The sequence below is a fragment of the Caloenas nicobarica genome, chromosome 5 (assembly GCF_036013445.1).
Source record: "Caloenas nicobarica isolate bCalNic1 chromosome 5, bCalNic1.hap1, whole genome shotgun sequence".
Lineage (NCBI taxonomy): Eukaryota > Metazoa > Chordata > Aves > Columbiformes > Columbidae > Caloenas > Caloenas nicobarica.
This window is the reverse complement of record NC_088249.1, coordinates 63837031-63854477: the sequence shown is the minus strand read 5'-3', so window position 1 is coordinate 63854477 and position 17447 is coordinate 63837031. Positions and strand designations below refer to the sequence as shown.

General features: G+C 39.1%; 1 protein-coding gene across 2 annotated transcripts in view; it reads left to right on the top strand.

Moving 5' to 3' along the window:
• The window catches only part of ANO5 (anoctamin 5), a 54748-nt gene that overhangs the window by 18051 nt on the left and 19250 nt on the right, over window positions 1-17447 (top strand). Inside the window, exons 4-11 of one of the 2 annotated variants that reach the window (XM_065635119.1) lie at window positions 4033-4074; window positions 5266-5379; window positions 11019-11087; window positions 12187-12471; window positions 12827-12940; window positions 14884-14999; window positions 15870-16004; window positions 17253-17358. In XM_065635119.1, the coding sequence (XP_065491191.1) occupies window positions 4033-4074; window positions 5266-5379; window positions 11019-11087; window positions 12187-12471; window positions 12827-12940; window positions 14884-14999; window positions 15870-16004; window positions 17253-17358 (981 nt within the window). The remainder of the gene's footprint in view (window positions 1-4032; window positions 4075-5265; window positions 5380-11018; window positions 11088-12186; window positions 12472-12826; window positions 12941-14883; window positions 15000-15869; window positions 16005-17252; window positions 17359-17447) is intronic. The other variant, XM_065635120.1, reaches the window with a different exon arrangement.

Here is a 17447-nt window from a genome sequence, read left to right as displayed (position 1 = left end):
AGGGTGATAATTTTGTTTTTAAGCCATTGAATGTTTCCTACCCCTCCAATTGTGGAGGCTTTTCTTGTATTTTGATTCAGCTTTCAAGCCCTTATATTTTTGTCATTTCTGTTTTCTGAATTTTTTTCTGCAGTAGATTTTTAATTCATAAATTAATGAATTCCTTTGTGATATAGTTATTTTGGTTTGTTACATTGTCTGTGATAAAATAATTTGCCTGTATGATTATCAAAGGTGTGCAGTAAATAAATATTTGGTTTGTAGACTGTATCTTGTAAGCAAAATGTTGCAAATCAATTTTATTTTGTAATTTCAGGTAGTTTTCTTGTCTGGTAATGTAGAACTTCGATAATAGAACTCAAAGATGTGCCGGTGGGCATCATGTTATTGACGTAACTTTTCAGCATACCCGTTACTCGTAGACACAGATTCTTCACCGTGCTGTGACTCTAATGAAGCTCATGTCTCGGGTTCCTCTGTCTCAGATTAGTGTTGGTTACTACTTTGTTGCTGAAATCACTGTTCTAAACCATCTTCCCACCCTGAGATGCAGAAACCAGAAGGTGAGGGACGCTGAGGTCTGAACCCGCAGTCCCAGCTCTGCGAGGTCAGACATTTGTGAAACCTTGGACTCTGGGGAACTAAATTTGGGAAGTGTGGTTCTGAATGTAGGCCTCTGAGAAACTTGCAGTTTTCTGACTGAATATTAATCTGAAAAGTCCTGCTCTAAGCCAGGTTCCTTGGTCTTTGAAGTACAGACATAGAGAGGGCTGGGATATTGAGTAGCAAGGGATATTTGAAGGAAGCTCCCTTGCCTGCAAGGGGAGACCTGCGCTGAGCGGCCTGTGGGGACATAAATTTCCTATGAGGTAGATAGCCCAAAATAGAAATCCCCGAGTCCTGCGAAAATATACAGGATTAGATCATCCAGGTATAATCTGCAAGATGTATTTGCTTTTCAGGTGCTGTGATATCGTTAGACAGCCGAGGGCTGGTGGATTGTGCTGACCAAGGTCAGCTGCCTGTGTGCTTCGGTGCGGGGCCAGGGAAATGTTGACCACAGTCTCTTCAGCTTCACTCCAAAGCTGCTTTTCTGAAGCACTTTCTGTGTTTCGCGGTTGATGCCACATCCAGCAGTTCCCTTTCCCCTCGAGCTGTTTGCTTTGGCCCTGGAGAGGCCTGTCTGGGCCACTGGTACGAGCAAGGTGGCCAAGGCCTGAGCAGGAGGGTTTTGATGGGTTTGGATGTAGCGTGTGACCGTCAACCAGCATTTACACCCTTCACCCAAACCAGTTTGGGCAGAACCGACCGTGATGGGGTGTTGTGGCCTTACTTCATCTTGAGCTGTGCTTTGTTTATTTTTGTACTGACATCTTGGTCTTTCTTATAAGCTGTCCTGCCTGAGTCTCTAATGTGAGGATTGCAAATCCAGGTACTTGGAAGGTTGGTTGAATGTGGTTCCATACCCTGACCTCCACTGGATGTCTAGCCAGAAGTTATCACTTATGGTGTAACTAGAATTATTAGTTCTGTATGAATCCAGTCAGTTTTCACTTACATAGCCACATTAAAAGAAAATTTCCCTCTTTATGATAGACCATACAGGGTTCAATTAGCACATCTGTCGACAGGCTACCAAGTCTTTTAGTTCTTATAGAGATAATTAAGACTATTAAAACTGGGAAGCTACTACTGGAGAACAGGAGAGCAGTATTTGTTTTTGAACAAGTAGCTTTTGTAAACTTGCTTTGTAGCTGATGGATTTATTGAACTTTTTGGAAGTAGCACCATTTCATAGAATCATACACTGGCTTGGACTGGAAGAGACCTCCGGAGGTCTCCTTGGCCAATCTCCTACTCAAGGCAAGGCTGATTTCAAATTTAGATCAGGTTGCTCAGTGAGGGCCTTCTTTGGTCAAGCTGTGTGATCTCTGAGGATGGAGATTACGTAGTCAATCAGGGCAACCTGTTGTACCTGTTCCTGTTCAACCCCACCCTCAATCCAGGAGGAATTTCCCTGTTGCAACCTGTGGCTGTTGCCTCTTGAGTTTTCACCATACACCTCGGGGCTCCATCTCTTCTGTAATTCCTCATTGGGTGTTATTCAATTATTCCAAAGCTGCGTGGGGAAGTTTTAATTTGGTTACTTGTATTCCAGAAGGTACACATCACACAATATCTGCTCTGATGAGGTGTAACTTCACTGAATAACTGCAGGTTGTCTATGATCAATTAATTTGAATACAGTTCTGGAAAGAGCTGTTAAGGAATGAGAAGTACTGATCCATAATATTTTATGATTCATTGATGCAACCAGTGCAAATTAGTAAAATTTGATATATTTTAAACCTGTGAGTGCACGTTTATGCACAGAATGGCATGAATATGCAAGACTGATCTTGTTCTTCTGGTGAAATCCAAATGCAGCAAAATGGAAAGGAATAATTTATGGGTTTAATAAGTAGGTCTGTCACTATCCATGATGAATAATCTTACGTACAGAAGGAGACAGAAGTGATAAGTATTCCCCTTCTCAAAGCAGATCCAAGGATGATTGCTGCATCTTCTTAAATGGATAGTCAGGCCTTTAATGACTGAGCAGGATTCTGATAAATTCTAGAAAATTGGTGAACTTTGGCACTGAAGACAAAGTATTACTTCAATTGTATGGAATAATCTAATTAATAACTATGCTGCCCAAGGAATTTGGGACACTCCTTTGGCAGGAGCCCGTTGTGAAATAAATATTATTTATTGATTTTTATACTTTGTGTATATGGCTTTTTTTAGTTTTCTAGGACAGTGTCTACGCTCGCGCAATCTCTGTCTTTTTAAATTACCAGTTGGGGTGGTTCAGTTTTAGGTGGATTCCCAAGATTGTAAGTTTTTAGAATGCACTTTGGGTTTCACTTGCTGTAATGCTGAACAATTACAGTCCTGTTGATGCTACGTAGCTATGGGTGTGGTTCTATGTTAATTTGATGACATTAACATCTAAACAGTTGCGATTTGCTTGTCACAATTGTATTTAAAAAAATGCCATAAACACAAAATAGAATAAGAAAAGGCTGTTTCTTTTCTTTTATTCTATTGGATTCCATTATTTTTGTGACCCTCTTAGTCTTGCACGATTATGTACTGCATTTGGAAACAAAAGCATTTTCTGAGGTAGCTGTCCTGCTTTCAGTCTTACAAAGTAATCTGCTCTAATTGATCTGCTGTAAATATTTCTCAAGAAGAAAAACGACAAAAATCTCAACAGAATTGCCAAAGAGGGAAGGCAAAGAGAGAGTGCAGCATTTTCAGAAGCTTTTTTGTGTTTGATTTGTAGCTCCCAAAGGCTTGGATAGTTTCAGAAAGACAGGAATTCTCCAGCATGCCCGGATGGTCCGAGCCTGCTCCTGCCTGCGTTCTGCAGTTACCAGCGTGGATGGTGAAAACGCATGAAGTTGTGCAACACTATGGCACAATAAGGATATTTTTAAATTATTATTATTAAATTCGAGCCTGTTTGAAGACAAACACATGTCCTGGAGTACGCGGATTTTATTGCTTGTAATATTGTCCGCTCTAGAATCACCTGGTTGCTATTTGTCTTTTTATGTCCTCGTGGGTCCAACCTGAGCGTAACAGAAACAGGCACACGCTATTCATTACCCAGCGCTTGTTTTGTTACCTTTGCATTCCATTCTAATAAACTTTCAATTGTTCTTTTTTAAAAAATCTGCTTAAGTATCCAAACCATGGCAATTAGCATTATAGGAGTCATTATTTTATAGGAGTCATTATTTTAAACCACGTGAGTTTATTATCAAGATGGTTGCCAGCACAGCTTTGCTTTTAATAAAAAAGACGTTGTAGTCATAATGTTTGTGGGTGCTTGTATTTTTGTAATAGTTGGAGGCTTTTCTCAGCTTTTTTAAGAGCACAGATTTGTTACTAACTTTAGTTTTGAGGTGTGCTGGAAGCAGTTGGTTTGGGTTTTGGGGAGGAACCATGGGCTCACTAACTACTTGTTGGTTATTCCGGCAGAGTGGAAGGAGATATAATCTGTTCCTGAAGCGACGTCTCAGGGTAAAAACCAGTGATGAATGATATTGCAAGTGGCTCGATGGCTGCAGTAATAACATGCTTCACTGTGTGGTGCCTTTTGTTAACTGGGAGCAAGGTTCACATTACAAAGTTCCCTGGGAAAGCACAGAATATTTTTCATGTGCATCCTTGCATGGCTTAAGAGGGAGAAGACGGAGACGTATCCCTCTAAACTGTTCTTTTTTGTTCCTACTCTAATAAAATGAAAACCCAGTCTTGTAAAAATACAATTTTTGTGATGGGTGTGGTTAAAAAAACCAACACCAACCTTCCTTAGCATGGAGTTAAATTGAGACCAGAGTATTAGTTTGTATGGAGAGCACTTTGCTGGATGAACCTCCAGTCCTGTAAACAATTCGATAGAGGTGAATATTGATATGATAATAAATAATATTACCTAATATTATGTTAAGATCCCTAGGAAAGTGAAGTAATAGTCTTTATTTCCTTAACATTAATTGCTGTAGGCTAATGAGTGAAAAAGATTAATGTTGTTACTATGACATTCTGGCATGCTGAGAAATGAAAGTATGACCTTTAATAGACCAATTAGAATACTAATTACCCTGTTGGATTGATAACCTTTTATTAGATTTTTTTTTTTTCCTCCAAGAAAGTAAATACTCTATTTTGAAATATAACCCCTGTGCTGTTTGTGTGCATTTTCACATGTAATCATTGCTGGAACATGTTTCTCTATGGTGGTTGGTTTAGTGACTCTCGTTATGTAGAAGAAAACGCATGGAATTCACATTTTGCTACCTGCTTCGGGTCGATGAACCGTGCCCTGGCTGGGTTTTGTGTAGAGTGACATTCTGACTAACTGCAGGAAAAAACCCCACGCTCTCAGATAACACTTGTCTTGATCATTTATGACACACTAGTAAAGATTGTGAAAGAATAAACGGTGACATTGCTCACAGGTATTGCTACACTAACATATATTTATTCTTCATATATTTGTTATTTACATGTAGAGTTTGTGGACATAAGCAGCTAATTTTGAAATTATTTTAACTGGATATATCCCTTGTTAAAACTTGCACAAGTGTATCTTCAGCTATGAAGAAACTGAAGAATTGAGACAATTTGGGGAACTTCTTTGTCTTCTGTTACATTTTAGAGAGACAGCAATACTTGCTTTTTTTAATCATCTGCCTGTGTCTTCCACAGATTGATAAAAGACATCAAAGCAAAGATTCTATTTTCTTCAGGGATGGTGTCAGGAGAATTGATTTTGTTCTCTCCTATGTGGATGATCTCAATAAGGAATGGGAAAAAAAGTTGGTAAGTTTGTCTTTTTGAGGTCGTCTTAATTCTTATCTATCATAACCTGAATATCAGTTGCTAAGCCTTTCAAATCACTGCACTCAGCTAGAATTGGACTTGGTTAAAAATTTGATAGGTGTGTAAAAAGCTATTCTATGTACTGAAATTTCTGTGTAATTTACTGTTGCGCATTAGGACCCAATGTTATTAGATATTTGGGGCTTTATTTACCAAATTGGTCACTCTCCGTTACTTAGGCTGGCCAATATATTATACAATCAATGCCAAGTAATCCGAATGACTTTGTTTTCTTCATTTAACAGTCTTACAGTTACCTGTGGCTGTGGTGAAACTGTACATGTAGCTAGTTAAATGAAGGTTTCTTTTAAATAAGCAAAGCATTATCCAAATGAAATGTAACAGTAATTTTTTTTCCCATCCTTTGACTTCAGTTAGAGCAGAAATAGATTCTTAGGTCCAAGGATCCATGTAATTTTCCTTTTGAGACTTTATTAAAATAAATACTCGGAGTAAAACAAACACAGCGTCTCCTCTTTGAGCTTTTCCCTGTGCTTGACTTGCACTCTACATATGTGTATTTATTCTTCTAGAAGAATATTTAAAGTGACTTTGATAAGAGACTGCCTGTGTATAATAACAGAGCATGAAGTTGAAGCTTTCTCTAAAATGCTGGTTAGTGATCATCCCTGAGCTTCCCAGCACGACCCAGTTGACTGAATGGTGACAGTAGGACAGATGGAATCAGTAAATGATATGTATTTGTTCTTGCTCACACTGACACTTGAGGTCTAACTTGACTAACACGTAAATTCAAACTATATAAAAAAATCCAGAACTATGAGATGCAGTCAAGACAAAAGAAAAACTTTATATAAAGCACAATGTTTTAAAAAATAATAATTGCAGGGATTTTAATTCTTTTGTTTTCTGTTTATTCATTGCCTTCTCTCTGCCAGGAGAGGTCACATTTACAAACTAGTCTCTCCAATATATATCTCCAAAGTTTGGTCATAATAATAATAATAATAATAATAAAAATAAAATAAAATAAAAAGGAGAGGGAAACTAAATAAACTTCATTCTCATGTAATCATATTATTCAGAAAAATAAGGATATTGGAAGAAAACTAATTATGCTGAGGCTTATGACAAAATCATGATGAAAACTGAAGGTCTGTGAAGTAAAGAACATTTCTTACCTATATCTTGTCATATTAAATTGTTTCACAATTAAAAATGATAATTTCCTTTCAACAAAAACTGCAACATTGGGCAGTTCAAAAAAAATTGCTGACTGCTTTCAATCCTTTATGAAGGAAATACTGTTTTCATTAAGGACTTATGTTAGGTATACTTGCATTCAAATCTGACCCAGTGTAGAGCACAGCTCTTGCGTCTTACTCTTGTTATCTTAAAAAAATAGCAAGAATCTCCGTCATTGTCTCTGGTGTTTTTCCCATCTTAAGCATCTCACAGGCAGCGTTTCTCAACTGGCCACGTTGAGGAGACTGGTTTGGCACAGGGTTAGATTATAGCTATGGGACCATAGGTTTAAAAAAAAGTATATTTTTCAAACCCACACTGACTTTGTCAGGCTGTAATCCAGCTAGATTACTTCTTCTCCCATGAAGCAAAATGCATTTAAAAAAGAAGAGAGAGAGGGCCAGTCAGTGTAGAGAGAAGAAAGATACCCATGCAAACTATGTGAAAGCAACTCTTAAAATAAACTTTTCCATTAGTCATACTCAAATAACATGAGGAAAGAAATGGAGACTATTTAGGTAAAGTTTCAAGTGGGTAGGAAAACAAGCCAGATGCTCAGTCTGGTCACTAATTTGTGTTTTGTGCAGCAATTTCCATTTCATTGCTTTATGGGTCGTTACGGGGTAGCGGGAAGGGAATTTTTGCCAGACCAGAGGCCACGTACGTGGGTGTCATTATGGCCCGAAGGATTCACATGGGGAAGAACCCAAGAGTTAGAGCTAATACTGTAGTTCTTCTTCGAGGCAAAAACGCGCTTGGTTAGGAAGAAACGTCTCTGTCTTGCAAAAGGCTGGAACATCCACATCAAGTTGCGTGAGATTTAATTCTGTATATATTTGCTACTCGTAAAAGTGTATGTCCCCATGGAAGGTGTTTGGTCTGTGGCCCTATAGGTAACTCTGTGGCTGCAGGACACACAGGCACAAATATATCCATGTTACAGCGTATCAGCTTTTACACAGTTCCTGGGTTATCTGCTAAGAAAAGGAAATTTGCCCTATATTTATGTCCAGCATAGACCTTTATACAATGAAATGCCCGTAAATTAATGGAGATTTCTTGGCATAGAAGTACTGTGCTGTTGTCTTTGTGGGAACAAGATTTAAATATTGATGCACTGCAGCCTTTGGAATCCATCTGACATATTGTACTTGCCATCGTACAGTCATCGCAGGACAGAAATGTGAATTTCTTTTACTGTAATACAATGATACAGCAAAATGGAACAGCTAAGAATAGAAATGTTCATAGGAAGAGAATAACAGTTGTGACAAAGGGGTTTGTTTCCTTGTCTCAAGGAAACAGCTTTATTCTGCATTGCTAAGAAAAGGATGAATAACTTCTTTGTGTGTTTCAGCACAGCCCTGATACAGACGTAAGAGACGGTCTGTTCATCTTCTCCCTTAGCGTCATGTAGAACAAATGTATTAACTTCTTTGATGTTCCCCAGAAACTTTCCATCTTAAACTCTGGTTTGAACTCGCCTTCTATAAGATACATGAATAAATCCAAACCACAAAGTCTCTCTAAACAAAAATTAGGATTACGTTTTTGCTTCCTCAAAGCCTTTGGCAGATAAGTGGAAATATTTTACCCACATACGAAATGCGTGTGAACGGGGAAAAATAAATAGAATTTTTAAAAATATCTAACAAATCATTCAAGTATGATCAGGACTTGATCTTTATTCTCCATAAGTGCATTTCTCCACAAGAAACTCCAGAGCATTAAGACTCTGGGATCTCTGTGGAAAGTAACTTGTTCCTGTGTTTACTGGAAGCAAAGTCCCCACCACGTGATTGTTCCTAAAGTCCGTATTTATTTCCCAATATCCTACCTGGGACTGCAGTTAGAATAAGCCTGAGCATCCTGACATGTGAAGGGCTTTTGTCAGCTTGGCGCTCCCTGCCTAAAGGAATGTGAAAAATGAGAAGGAGGAGTTTGATGAAGGAATAATATGTTGTAAACTTTATTTTATTTTCCTGCTTACTGATTGTTGTTACTAGCAGTAACAGCATTCTTATCAAGAAACAGGTTGATAACACTTATCTATCTTCCTTTGGTATCTAATCCTGCAGTGTTGCATCTGCATTGGGTGTGTTAGTACCGCTGGACTTTGGATCTTGCTTTGTTAATCTTATTGGGATGGATCATTACAGCCCAGGATCAGTTATATGGTGAAGTGACCCCGTAAAGCAGGCGGGATATCCCCAGCGGTGTTGGGAGAGGTGGATGATCTACTGGCAACTCGCCCATATTGGCCACAGTGGTCTCAGAAAATGTGGTTTCAGTCCTTTACAGATGCTTTGGAGGGGCTTAAGAACTGTGCTTAAACAAAGTGTAAATGTGAGGAAGGGCATTAGCCCACAACTCCTGGTCTTCACGGCTGTGATTAGTTTTGTTGCTTCCCTCTGTGACTGCAGAGCGGCATCTACTGTGGAGCCACAAATACACTCACCAGGTCCAGTGTTTTAGGTTTGGGATAGCAAGCTATATTAAGTACATATTAAAACAAAACAGCACTAATCCAAGGGTACCTTCGGTCCATTTTAAGCCTTTGGCAGCAACATGAAGAAATCTAGTATTTGGCAAGAAACAAGGGAGCAAAATTTTTTTGCAGCACATTGATTTCCTTCTAAAGCTGGTTGTTTCAAGTGACTGCAAAGTACAGCACATTCGCATGGGTTTCAGAGAAGGTGGCTTAAGGGAAGAGAGCAAAGAGGCGAAAAGAGTATAACTTCTATCAGAGCAAAGCAATTTATGACAGTAAGTGTGTAGTAGGGAAAAATCAGTAGGTTGGGGCCAGACCCTTGGGCTGTGCGCAGCGGGAAGAGGAGCTGGGGTCTGGTGGCACAGAACCCCTGAGCTACTCACTTGGCTCTCCCCCAGTGTTTGTTCGGACAAAATGTAACCCAGAACAGCACGTAGCTCTGGATACCAGGCCTGAATGTCCGCTCTTATATACCACTTTGACTGTAATGATAAATCACCTTTTAGTTGTATCGTCCTCTATTAGATCAGCAGGTCAGCACAGAAGGGTTCTGGGGTATATTTATCCAGGCGCATGCAGGCAGGTTTGTGGGATAAATGAATTAAAAAATAATATGTGGAATTGCATTTTCCCCAGCATGTGCTAGAACTCAGGAATGATCATATTTGCAAGTTTACCTAGGCCAGTGTCTAATTTAATATCGAATAACAAAATCAGATGCGACATATCAAAATACAAGGCCACTAATATGGACACCTCTTAGCATAGATTTCAGAGCCATTAAAGCCATTCTTGTCTGTATTCATTTATCTGCATAGTTAATGCAAACTGAAATGCAAATAGAGCTTCCTGACCCTCACAGACACCCAGGAAAAGGAAACTGGCTGAAAACTATGGTGGTTTGTTCTGTTTGTTGTTTTTCTTTTTTAAAGCGTGTTTGAAAAATGTCACGTAAGACCTTTCGGTAGAGAACACATCACCCAGCACGCAGGTTTTAACCAATAAATTGTTAGTCTACCTAGTGCTTTCTAATGAGGCTAGAGCTCAAATATTGAGCTTAACTTTTGGTTATTCTGGCAGTTCTTCAATGAATTGTGTATAATTAAAAGGAAATTAATAGGAGCAAAAATTCTACAGAGAATAAGGGGAAGAAAATGTTCTCGCCTTAAGACACCAGCTCGGAATTACTTGGCAAAAGACAGAGTTCACAAAGGTTGCAGGCTCGGCGAGGCCTTGGTTTATCTCTGCATGAAATCCACGCTGGCCTTATGCAAGCTCAGCATATCTGAGCTTCCACAGGATGATTTGTTAGTCTTATCTAGTTTTACAGTTCCGTTGTTTGGGAGGCGTCCTGTTGGAATTGTGTGTTATCAGTAGTTGAGCATCTGTATCAGATATGGTTGGTTAACTGGTAAGTCAATGTCAGTAGAAGCAATCAGTCTTCCACGTGCTTCCAGAATTTTTCTTTTCATCTAGTTTTAACAGTCCCTTAGAAATAGAGCTAAATTTAAACACCACCACACACCACCCTTCCAAAGAGTCAGAAATGCTCAAGACGCGTGATATAGAATCATAGAATCATTTTGCTTGGAAGAGACGCTCAAGATCATCCAGTCCAACCATTGACCCAACACTGTCACTAAACCACATCCCCAAGACTTCATTTATTTTTCTGGTTAACGAGATTGCACAGTTTATGAGCCTATTCCTGACTAACAAATAGGTTTCCTGGTGCTAGTCAGAAATGGCCTGGTCTGCATCAGCTGGGTTTTGGCTGCTTTCTTTTCCAAAGGAGGAGTGAAACTCGGTGAAATCATTAGGAAGTGATCAGTTAGTTGCTAAGTTCACCAGTTAATAAAGCATGGGGTTTTTTTCTCTTTAGGAAAGAAGAAAAGAATTTGAGAGCAATCTGCAAAAGGCTGGCTTGGAACTAGAAACAGAAGACAAGAAGGTAAAAAAAAAGGAAAAAAATTAGGACCAAAGAAATATACCTGCAAATTACTAATTACAAATTATTCTACCAGAGCCAGTGGGCTATGACTAAGTGAAACAAGCTTAATGTGTCTATTTGGTTCATTTTTTCAGATATCTTTATAAGAATTGTAGAAGCAAAGTAATTTTGATTCAGGAGGAAGTGATGGCTTCGAATTTCATAACAAAAAGAAAGCAGTTCCAAAATAGCTGAATAGCTGTGACTTCATTTAAACCCATGTAAATGGGAAGTACGCTCACAGCCAGATTTAATCGCACTGAACAACTAGTAATATATTTGGAAATCAGTGAATGGATTAGCGTATGGCCACTGGATGTTGTAGTTAGGATGAGGAAGGGCCCTGGTGTAACAACTTGAGGATGTTTGATTAGTGTTACTGTTTTGTTTAATAACTAGAGAACAAGGATGCTGACTTCTTCAGTCAGAAACTGGGGGGTGCAAAATAACTTTTGATGAAGTTCAGGCTGTCTAGCATCCCCACATAGGGCTTCATTGAGTAACACATTTAAAATACCTTCTGATTGCCATTTTCTCCCGTGTGTGCTGAGGAACGCTACAAGAACATATCCTGGGGGGTGAGGCTTGCGATAGGATTATTCCTTATCACAGCTGCGAGGCAGCGACAGATCTTAACTCTGCTTGGTAACTCCTTTTTGCAAGGGCTCCTGTGTGCTGTACTTGCTGTACGGAAAGTGCCCTCTCCAGGGCAGAGAGCAGCTTTGCAGCCCTGCACGGCCAACCTTTGCGTTTCCTATGCGCTCGGAGCCTAAGGAGAGTTTTCAGGCCTCGGTGCACACGATTAATGTAGTTTGAAAAGCCTTCGTGAGCTTTTAGTAGTGCAAAGATTATCTTTATGAGCAAACGACCACTCAGATAAGCTTTTCAGTTATAAAAAAAATGTATATACAAAAAGTTCCCCTACGCCCCCCGCTTTAACATAAAAAAACCACTTTTAAAAATATGTAAAAGGCAATAAATTTTGTATAACAACTTTTCTCATAAATCTTGTAATGAAGCACAGTTTAGTCTGACATCCGATTTAACTTCCCTGGGGCAGGAATCGGAAGATGGCAAGATTTATTTTGTGAAGATCCACGCCCCGTGGGAGGTTCTGATCACGTATGCAGAAGTGCTGAACATTAAAGTTCCCATCAAGGAAAATGACATTCCCTCCACGGTGGAGAACCCCCTGGACTGTATGTTGGCGCCGCTCAGGCTGCCCGAGAAGGTGATGCACCCCGAGCCCGATTATTTCACGGCTCCGTTCAGCAAGGACAAGCAGGAGCTGTACCTCATCGATGACGAGAGCACCTTCTTCTCACCGTCCATGAGAAACAGAATAGTACGTATATGAATTTGCCTACTGATATTTACAGGTAGGTTTACATGGTCCCACTGGAATGTTCGTGCAAGGAAGGAGGGTATAAACTGTGATATCTGTGAGTAAATACGAGGAAGCCTGGATGCCTGGGCGTCTTTCTTAGGAATCAGGAGTGGTGTTTGTTGGATGGATCTTCTGGATGACTACAAGGCAAGCGTGTCCTCAGTGATCTCACGCTGGGTACGGCCTTCTGAAGAACCACTTTTTACTTTTGTGTATTGTTCCTGCAGATGATACACAGCGCACAAACATTATAGGTTTCTGCTAAATGTCCATAAAGCAGGAAAGGCCTGAAATTCTTATGTTTGTATCTTAGGTTAATTATATTCTTACACGTTGCCCGTATGGAACAGAAGAAGGGAAGAAAAAATTTGGGATTAAGAGACTGCTAAATAATGGCACCTACTCAGCTGCGTATCCTCTTCATGATGTAAGTGCTGGAGCTTTCTGCTCCCTTGAGCATTTCCCAGTGGTTTTACTCTTTTACCTACTGTGACATTTGCTGTTTCCAGCAGAAAGGAAAATGCAACGAACCCTCCCATTTGTGCCAGTAATCGATTCTGTTTTATAAGACACAAGACAGAGCTGCCAGCCATACTATTTGGCTCTTATTTGCTGAAGTGTTTCTTCCTATGGATGAGTTTCTAGGATATACTTATGTGTCAGACATGTAATTTGTAAGAGATTTATTTTGTAGTATATTCCTATAATGTCTATGACAGGCATTATGCAATAGTACATTAGCAAGATTATAACAAGGAATGAATACCTTCCATATGCACATACACTGAGCTGTGTGTGTATAGGATGTGTACGTACTATAGTTACACAGTAGCACATACTACCTGTCATGTATTTTAATTTCTTTTTTTTTTCCTTCTGAAAGTTGTGTTTAAGTCATTGCTTAAATCTTAAATTCTCTCCTTGTTTCTAAGAGTTATTTCAGATTTGTCCCAATGCTTTAGGAACTTAAATTGCTTATTTATATCTGTGCATTCTACAAGATATTTTAAAATACTTTATATAGATTTATGCTTTTAAATATTTTTTCCTCCCTTAGAAAATGAAAAGAAATGGATTAACACACAATCTTTACATTTTCAAGGGGAAAGTTTAGCTGATCAGAGTCTTGGCTGTAGAAGGCTAGTCTAGGCTGGGAAGTACTTTATAGTATTGGTATGACCAAAAGCACAGATAATAAAAACCAGTTGTACAGGAATCACTTCTATACAAATACGACCGGCCTTAAATGCTAAGAAATATCTGAAGAAACACCAAATATCATGAGACAGACTCACAAATCATTGTCTAAAAAATAACTATTTAGCCTCTTAAAATATTTTAAAAATGCAAACTTTAGGTTGTGTGAACTTCTTGATTTCTATTTAGACACCAATTTTCATGCTGTTCTTTGTCTTTGAGAGACATTCAGAAAAAAAAGGGAAATGAAGATGACAAACAGAATATTTGGCATAGCCAAATATTTCTGGAGTTCTACAACACACAGTTCCAAGAGCTGTCAGAAACTGTGGCCATTTTGTGCTGTTTAATTTCTAGGAGAATTTTTCTTAGTATTTGACAAGTGGATGGATGATAGTGACAAACGCCACTGAAGTTAATTAGTGTCAGAATTTCAGTTTGCATGTCTTTGCATGATGGCTTGAGCAGCCGCAGCGCAGGGCGCATTCTGGTGCTCTGGCTGGAGGCAGGAAACAACTTGAATTTCTATCCCCTGGTTTCCGTCTCTCAGTGAAGAGCTTTCGGCTGAGCAATTTACAGTGAGAGCCTGACTGAGAAGTACAGAGAACAGGAGTTCAGTTTGCATTGTTTGGAATGAAATGGGAGTAAAATGGGGATTTTCTGCTTTAGGGAAGCTCGAACTTCTGCAGTTGCACTTGCTACCAGTGTAAAGGAACAAACTGCTCACTGCAATGATCATACAATCATTTTGGTTGGTAGAGACCCTTAAGATCGAGTCCAGCCATAACCTAACTCTGGCACTAAACTATGTCCCTCAGAGTCTCATCTATATGTCTTTTAAACATTAAAAGACATACGTCTTTTAATCTACCAGTGCAATTGAGTATTTCGTACCAGCACAACGCTGGTGTAAAGTAACGTGATGTGGTTACAGTGCAGGTTGACTTAATGTCTCAGATTGATAAATGTTTTCTGAAAACATATATTATCTTAAAACATATATAAAAAGGGTTCTACTTAAACGAAGTGGTGAAGTAGGGTGATAAGTTTGACTTTCAAATCAGTTTAATTGGCACAATCTTGAGAGGGATGCATCATCGTCATTAATGTTCATTTAATTTAATGCGGTATTTGAGTCTGAGGTGTTTTGCTTTTCTTCTGATTTGCTCACAGTGCCAGTACTGGAAAAAGGCAAATGATCCAAACTGTGACAACGAGAGGTACACGCTGTACATGGAGTGGGCCCGTTTCTTGCGCTTCTACAAGGAACAGCCTTTGGATCTCATCAGGTATAATAAAATACTGCCTGTGTTTTATTAGATTTACTTGGTTCTCGCTGTAATACAAGTGTGGATTCATTTGTAGCTGGATCCTGCTGGGAATTTTTTACAGCTTTTAAGAATCGGACACTTAATTGGGCCCCAGGTCCTTGGAGGGCACGACACAGGTTTTTACTGGCAACAGGAAAAATTATTTACCTCAAATCATCTCTTTTAATGTAGCCAGTGCTGCTGGTGTCAGGTGTATTACAGATAATTCAGTTGTAGAGGAACACATATGAAGAATACCTTGCATTTTATAATCAATATCTGCCACAATTTTTAAGGATTGATTTGAAATTTCACCACAGACTTGAAAAAAACCACTGATAAAAACAGTTTTGATGCTTAATTCAGTACTAAACACAAATTTAAACTAACGTCACCCAAGATCGCTTTGATTCAGCTCATATAACAAAAATGTTCCTCTATTCACAGGTTACAGCTGCCCCTTTTGTAGCACAACCACTTGTATTTGAATTACCTGCTCATTCTAACCATATGATCAGAACTGTTGGGCTCAGTTTCATTTGTATAACCCCTTAGAAAATAAAAAAAAATAAATCCTTCTTTACATTATCCTGTGGGAAGGAGAAAGAGTGATTTTTAAAGCTGGAGCTTTAAAAAAGGGTTGAAAGAGGCCACATATTTTGTTCATTCAGCTTGCATAACTTCTCACATCTAGCTTCAAATCTCACTTTTGCAATGTACGTCAATGTATTTACTCTTCTGTTAAATGAGAATTTTGCCAGGTGTTTCATTTTGACTCTGGCCAGTTTGCTCTATTGTAGTTTTAAACTTCGCTTTGTATTCCTATTAATTGCATTTTTTTCCATTCAGGAAGTACTATGGGGAGAAGATTGGAATCTATTTTGCCTGGCTGGGATTTTACACTGAGATGTTATTCCTTGCAGCAGTCGTTGGCTTAATCTGTTTTCTTTATGGCTTGTTTACAATGGATGAAAATATGAGCAGGTGAGTAATGTTGAAAATCTCCTGAGCTTATAATGGGAAGCACTAAGCGATGTGAGAATTTTGTTCTTGCAATAAACCAGGTAACAAGCCTTTAAAGCTTGTCAGAGCAGACAAATTTGTTCTTCAGCTGTCTTTATTGACTAAAATGGTGGCGGACAGCTAATGCAGAACGTGTGACTATTAATTAGTAAGACTCGATTTGTAGGTGAAAAGCAATATTTCATTGCCATTTGGCAACAGCTTTTTAGACTAGAGTACCTGCAATACATAATGTCCTAAGAGTACAACTGGCACATCTCAAAACTATTTGTTTCAAGTGTTTATTGTTGCCTTAAGCTTTTCTATTTAAACTGCCTTGCAGAATACTCTGTTGACCATTTTGTGTAGGTCATCATTTGTGCTGACTGCCCAAAGCAGGAGCACGGGACAGATCAGCAGGTTCTCCTGTCAAAGAGGGGTCCCGTATCTTGGAAGCTAGAGTTTGCTTCTTTTTAAACAAGCATTATATTTGTTTCTTCAAGGATCCCAAGATTTGGGGATGTGAGGTCAGGGAGAGGAAAAGAGGGTTGACATTCCATTGCTCACTGTTTTTTATAAGAAGGCTTCCCGAAAATTTTGAGCTTTAACCATAAAAGATGAATAACAGGTTAAAATTCTCGTCCATTCTATTGAATTAGGTCAGATTGAGACTTACATTTTAGCTCGGTTCAGAGTTCACCTGGGAATACTGCTGTACATGTTCAGATTTCTCTGGATACTGAAGGACTATCATGGGATTGTAAACTTTGTCCGCTGTGGTACTTAAACTGAAGTAGCAAATTTTATTGTAGGTAGCAAAGCTGAATTAATACCTCTGCTTTTAGGGTGTTATGAGCACATTACTAACCCCATGAGAAATAACATGGTTAGTATCTCACCTGGACGCAGTGCAGGTGCAGTACAGCTCCTCACAGGCTTCTGATTCATTAGGGGTAGAATCAGAAAGCCCAGACCAAATGAATTGCTCATTCTCCTCCTTGTAGCAGCTGCTACACAACATGGCTTGCCCTCACCAACTACAGATGAAGGCCAGTGAACATAACCAGCCTTGGCATCTTCTCTGTGAAGCTGCAACAATTGAGCTTTGGACAAATGAAGCTCTTAATTTACCTTTTTTTCAAATGCTGATTTTTTTTTTTTAAATGAATTTCATATAGCACCTGTTAAGATGGTATGAAAACAGGTACTGTACAATGGTTTTCTCCTCAGCAAAGAAATCTGTGACCCTGCAATTGGAGGAGAGATCATCATGTGCCCTCTTTGTGACCAAGACTGTGAGTACTGGAGGCTGAACACCACCTGTCAGTCCTCAGAGGTCTGTACCCGCTTCTCCAGCTGCTTGTCATTTTTGGTCATACTGGAAACTGTTCTGGTACTGACCTGTTCTTGTGTATTCTGTTGCAG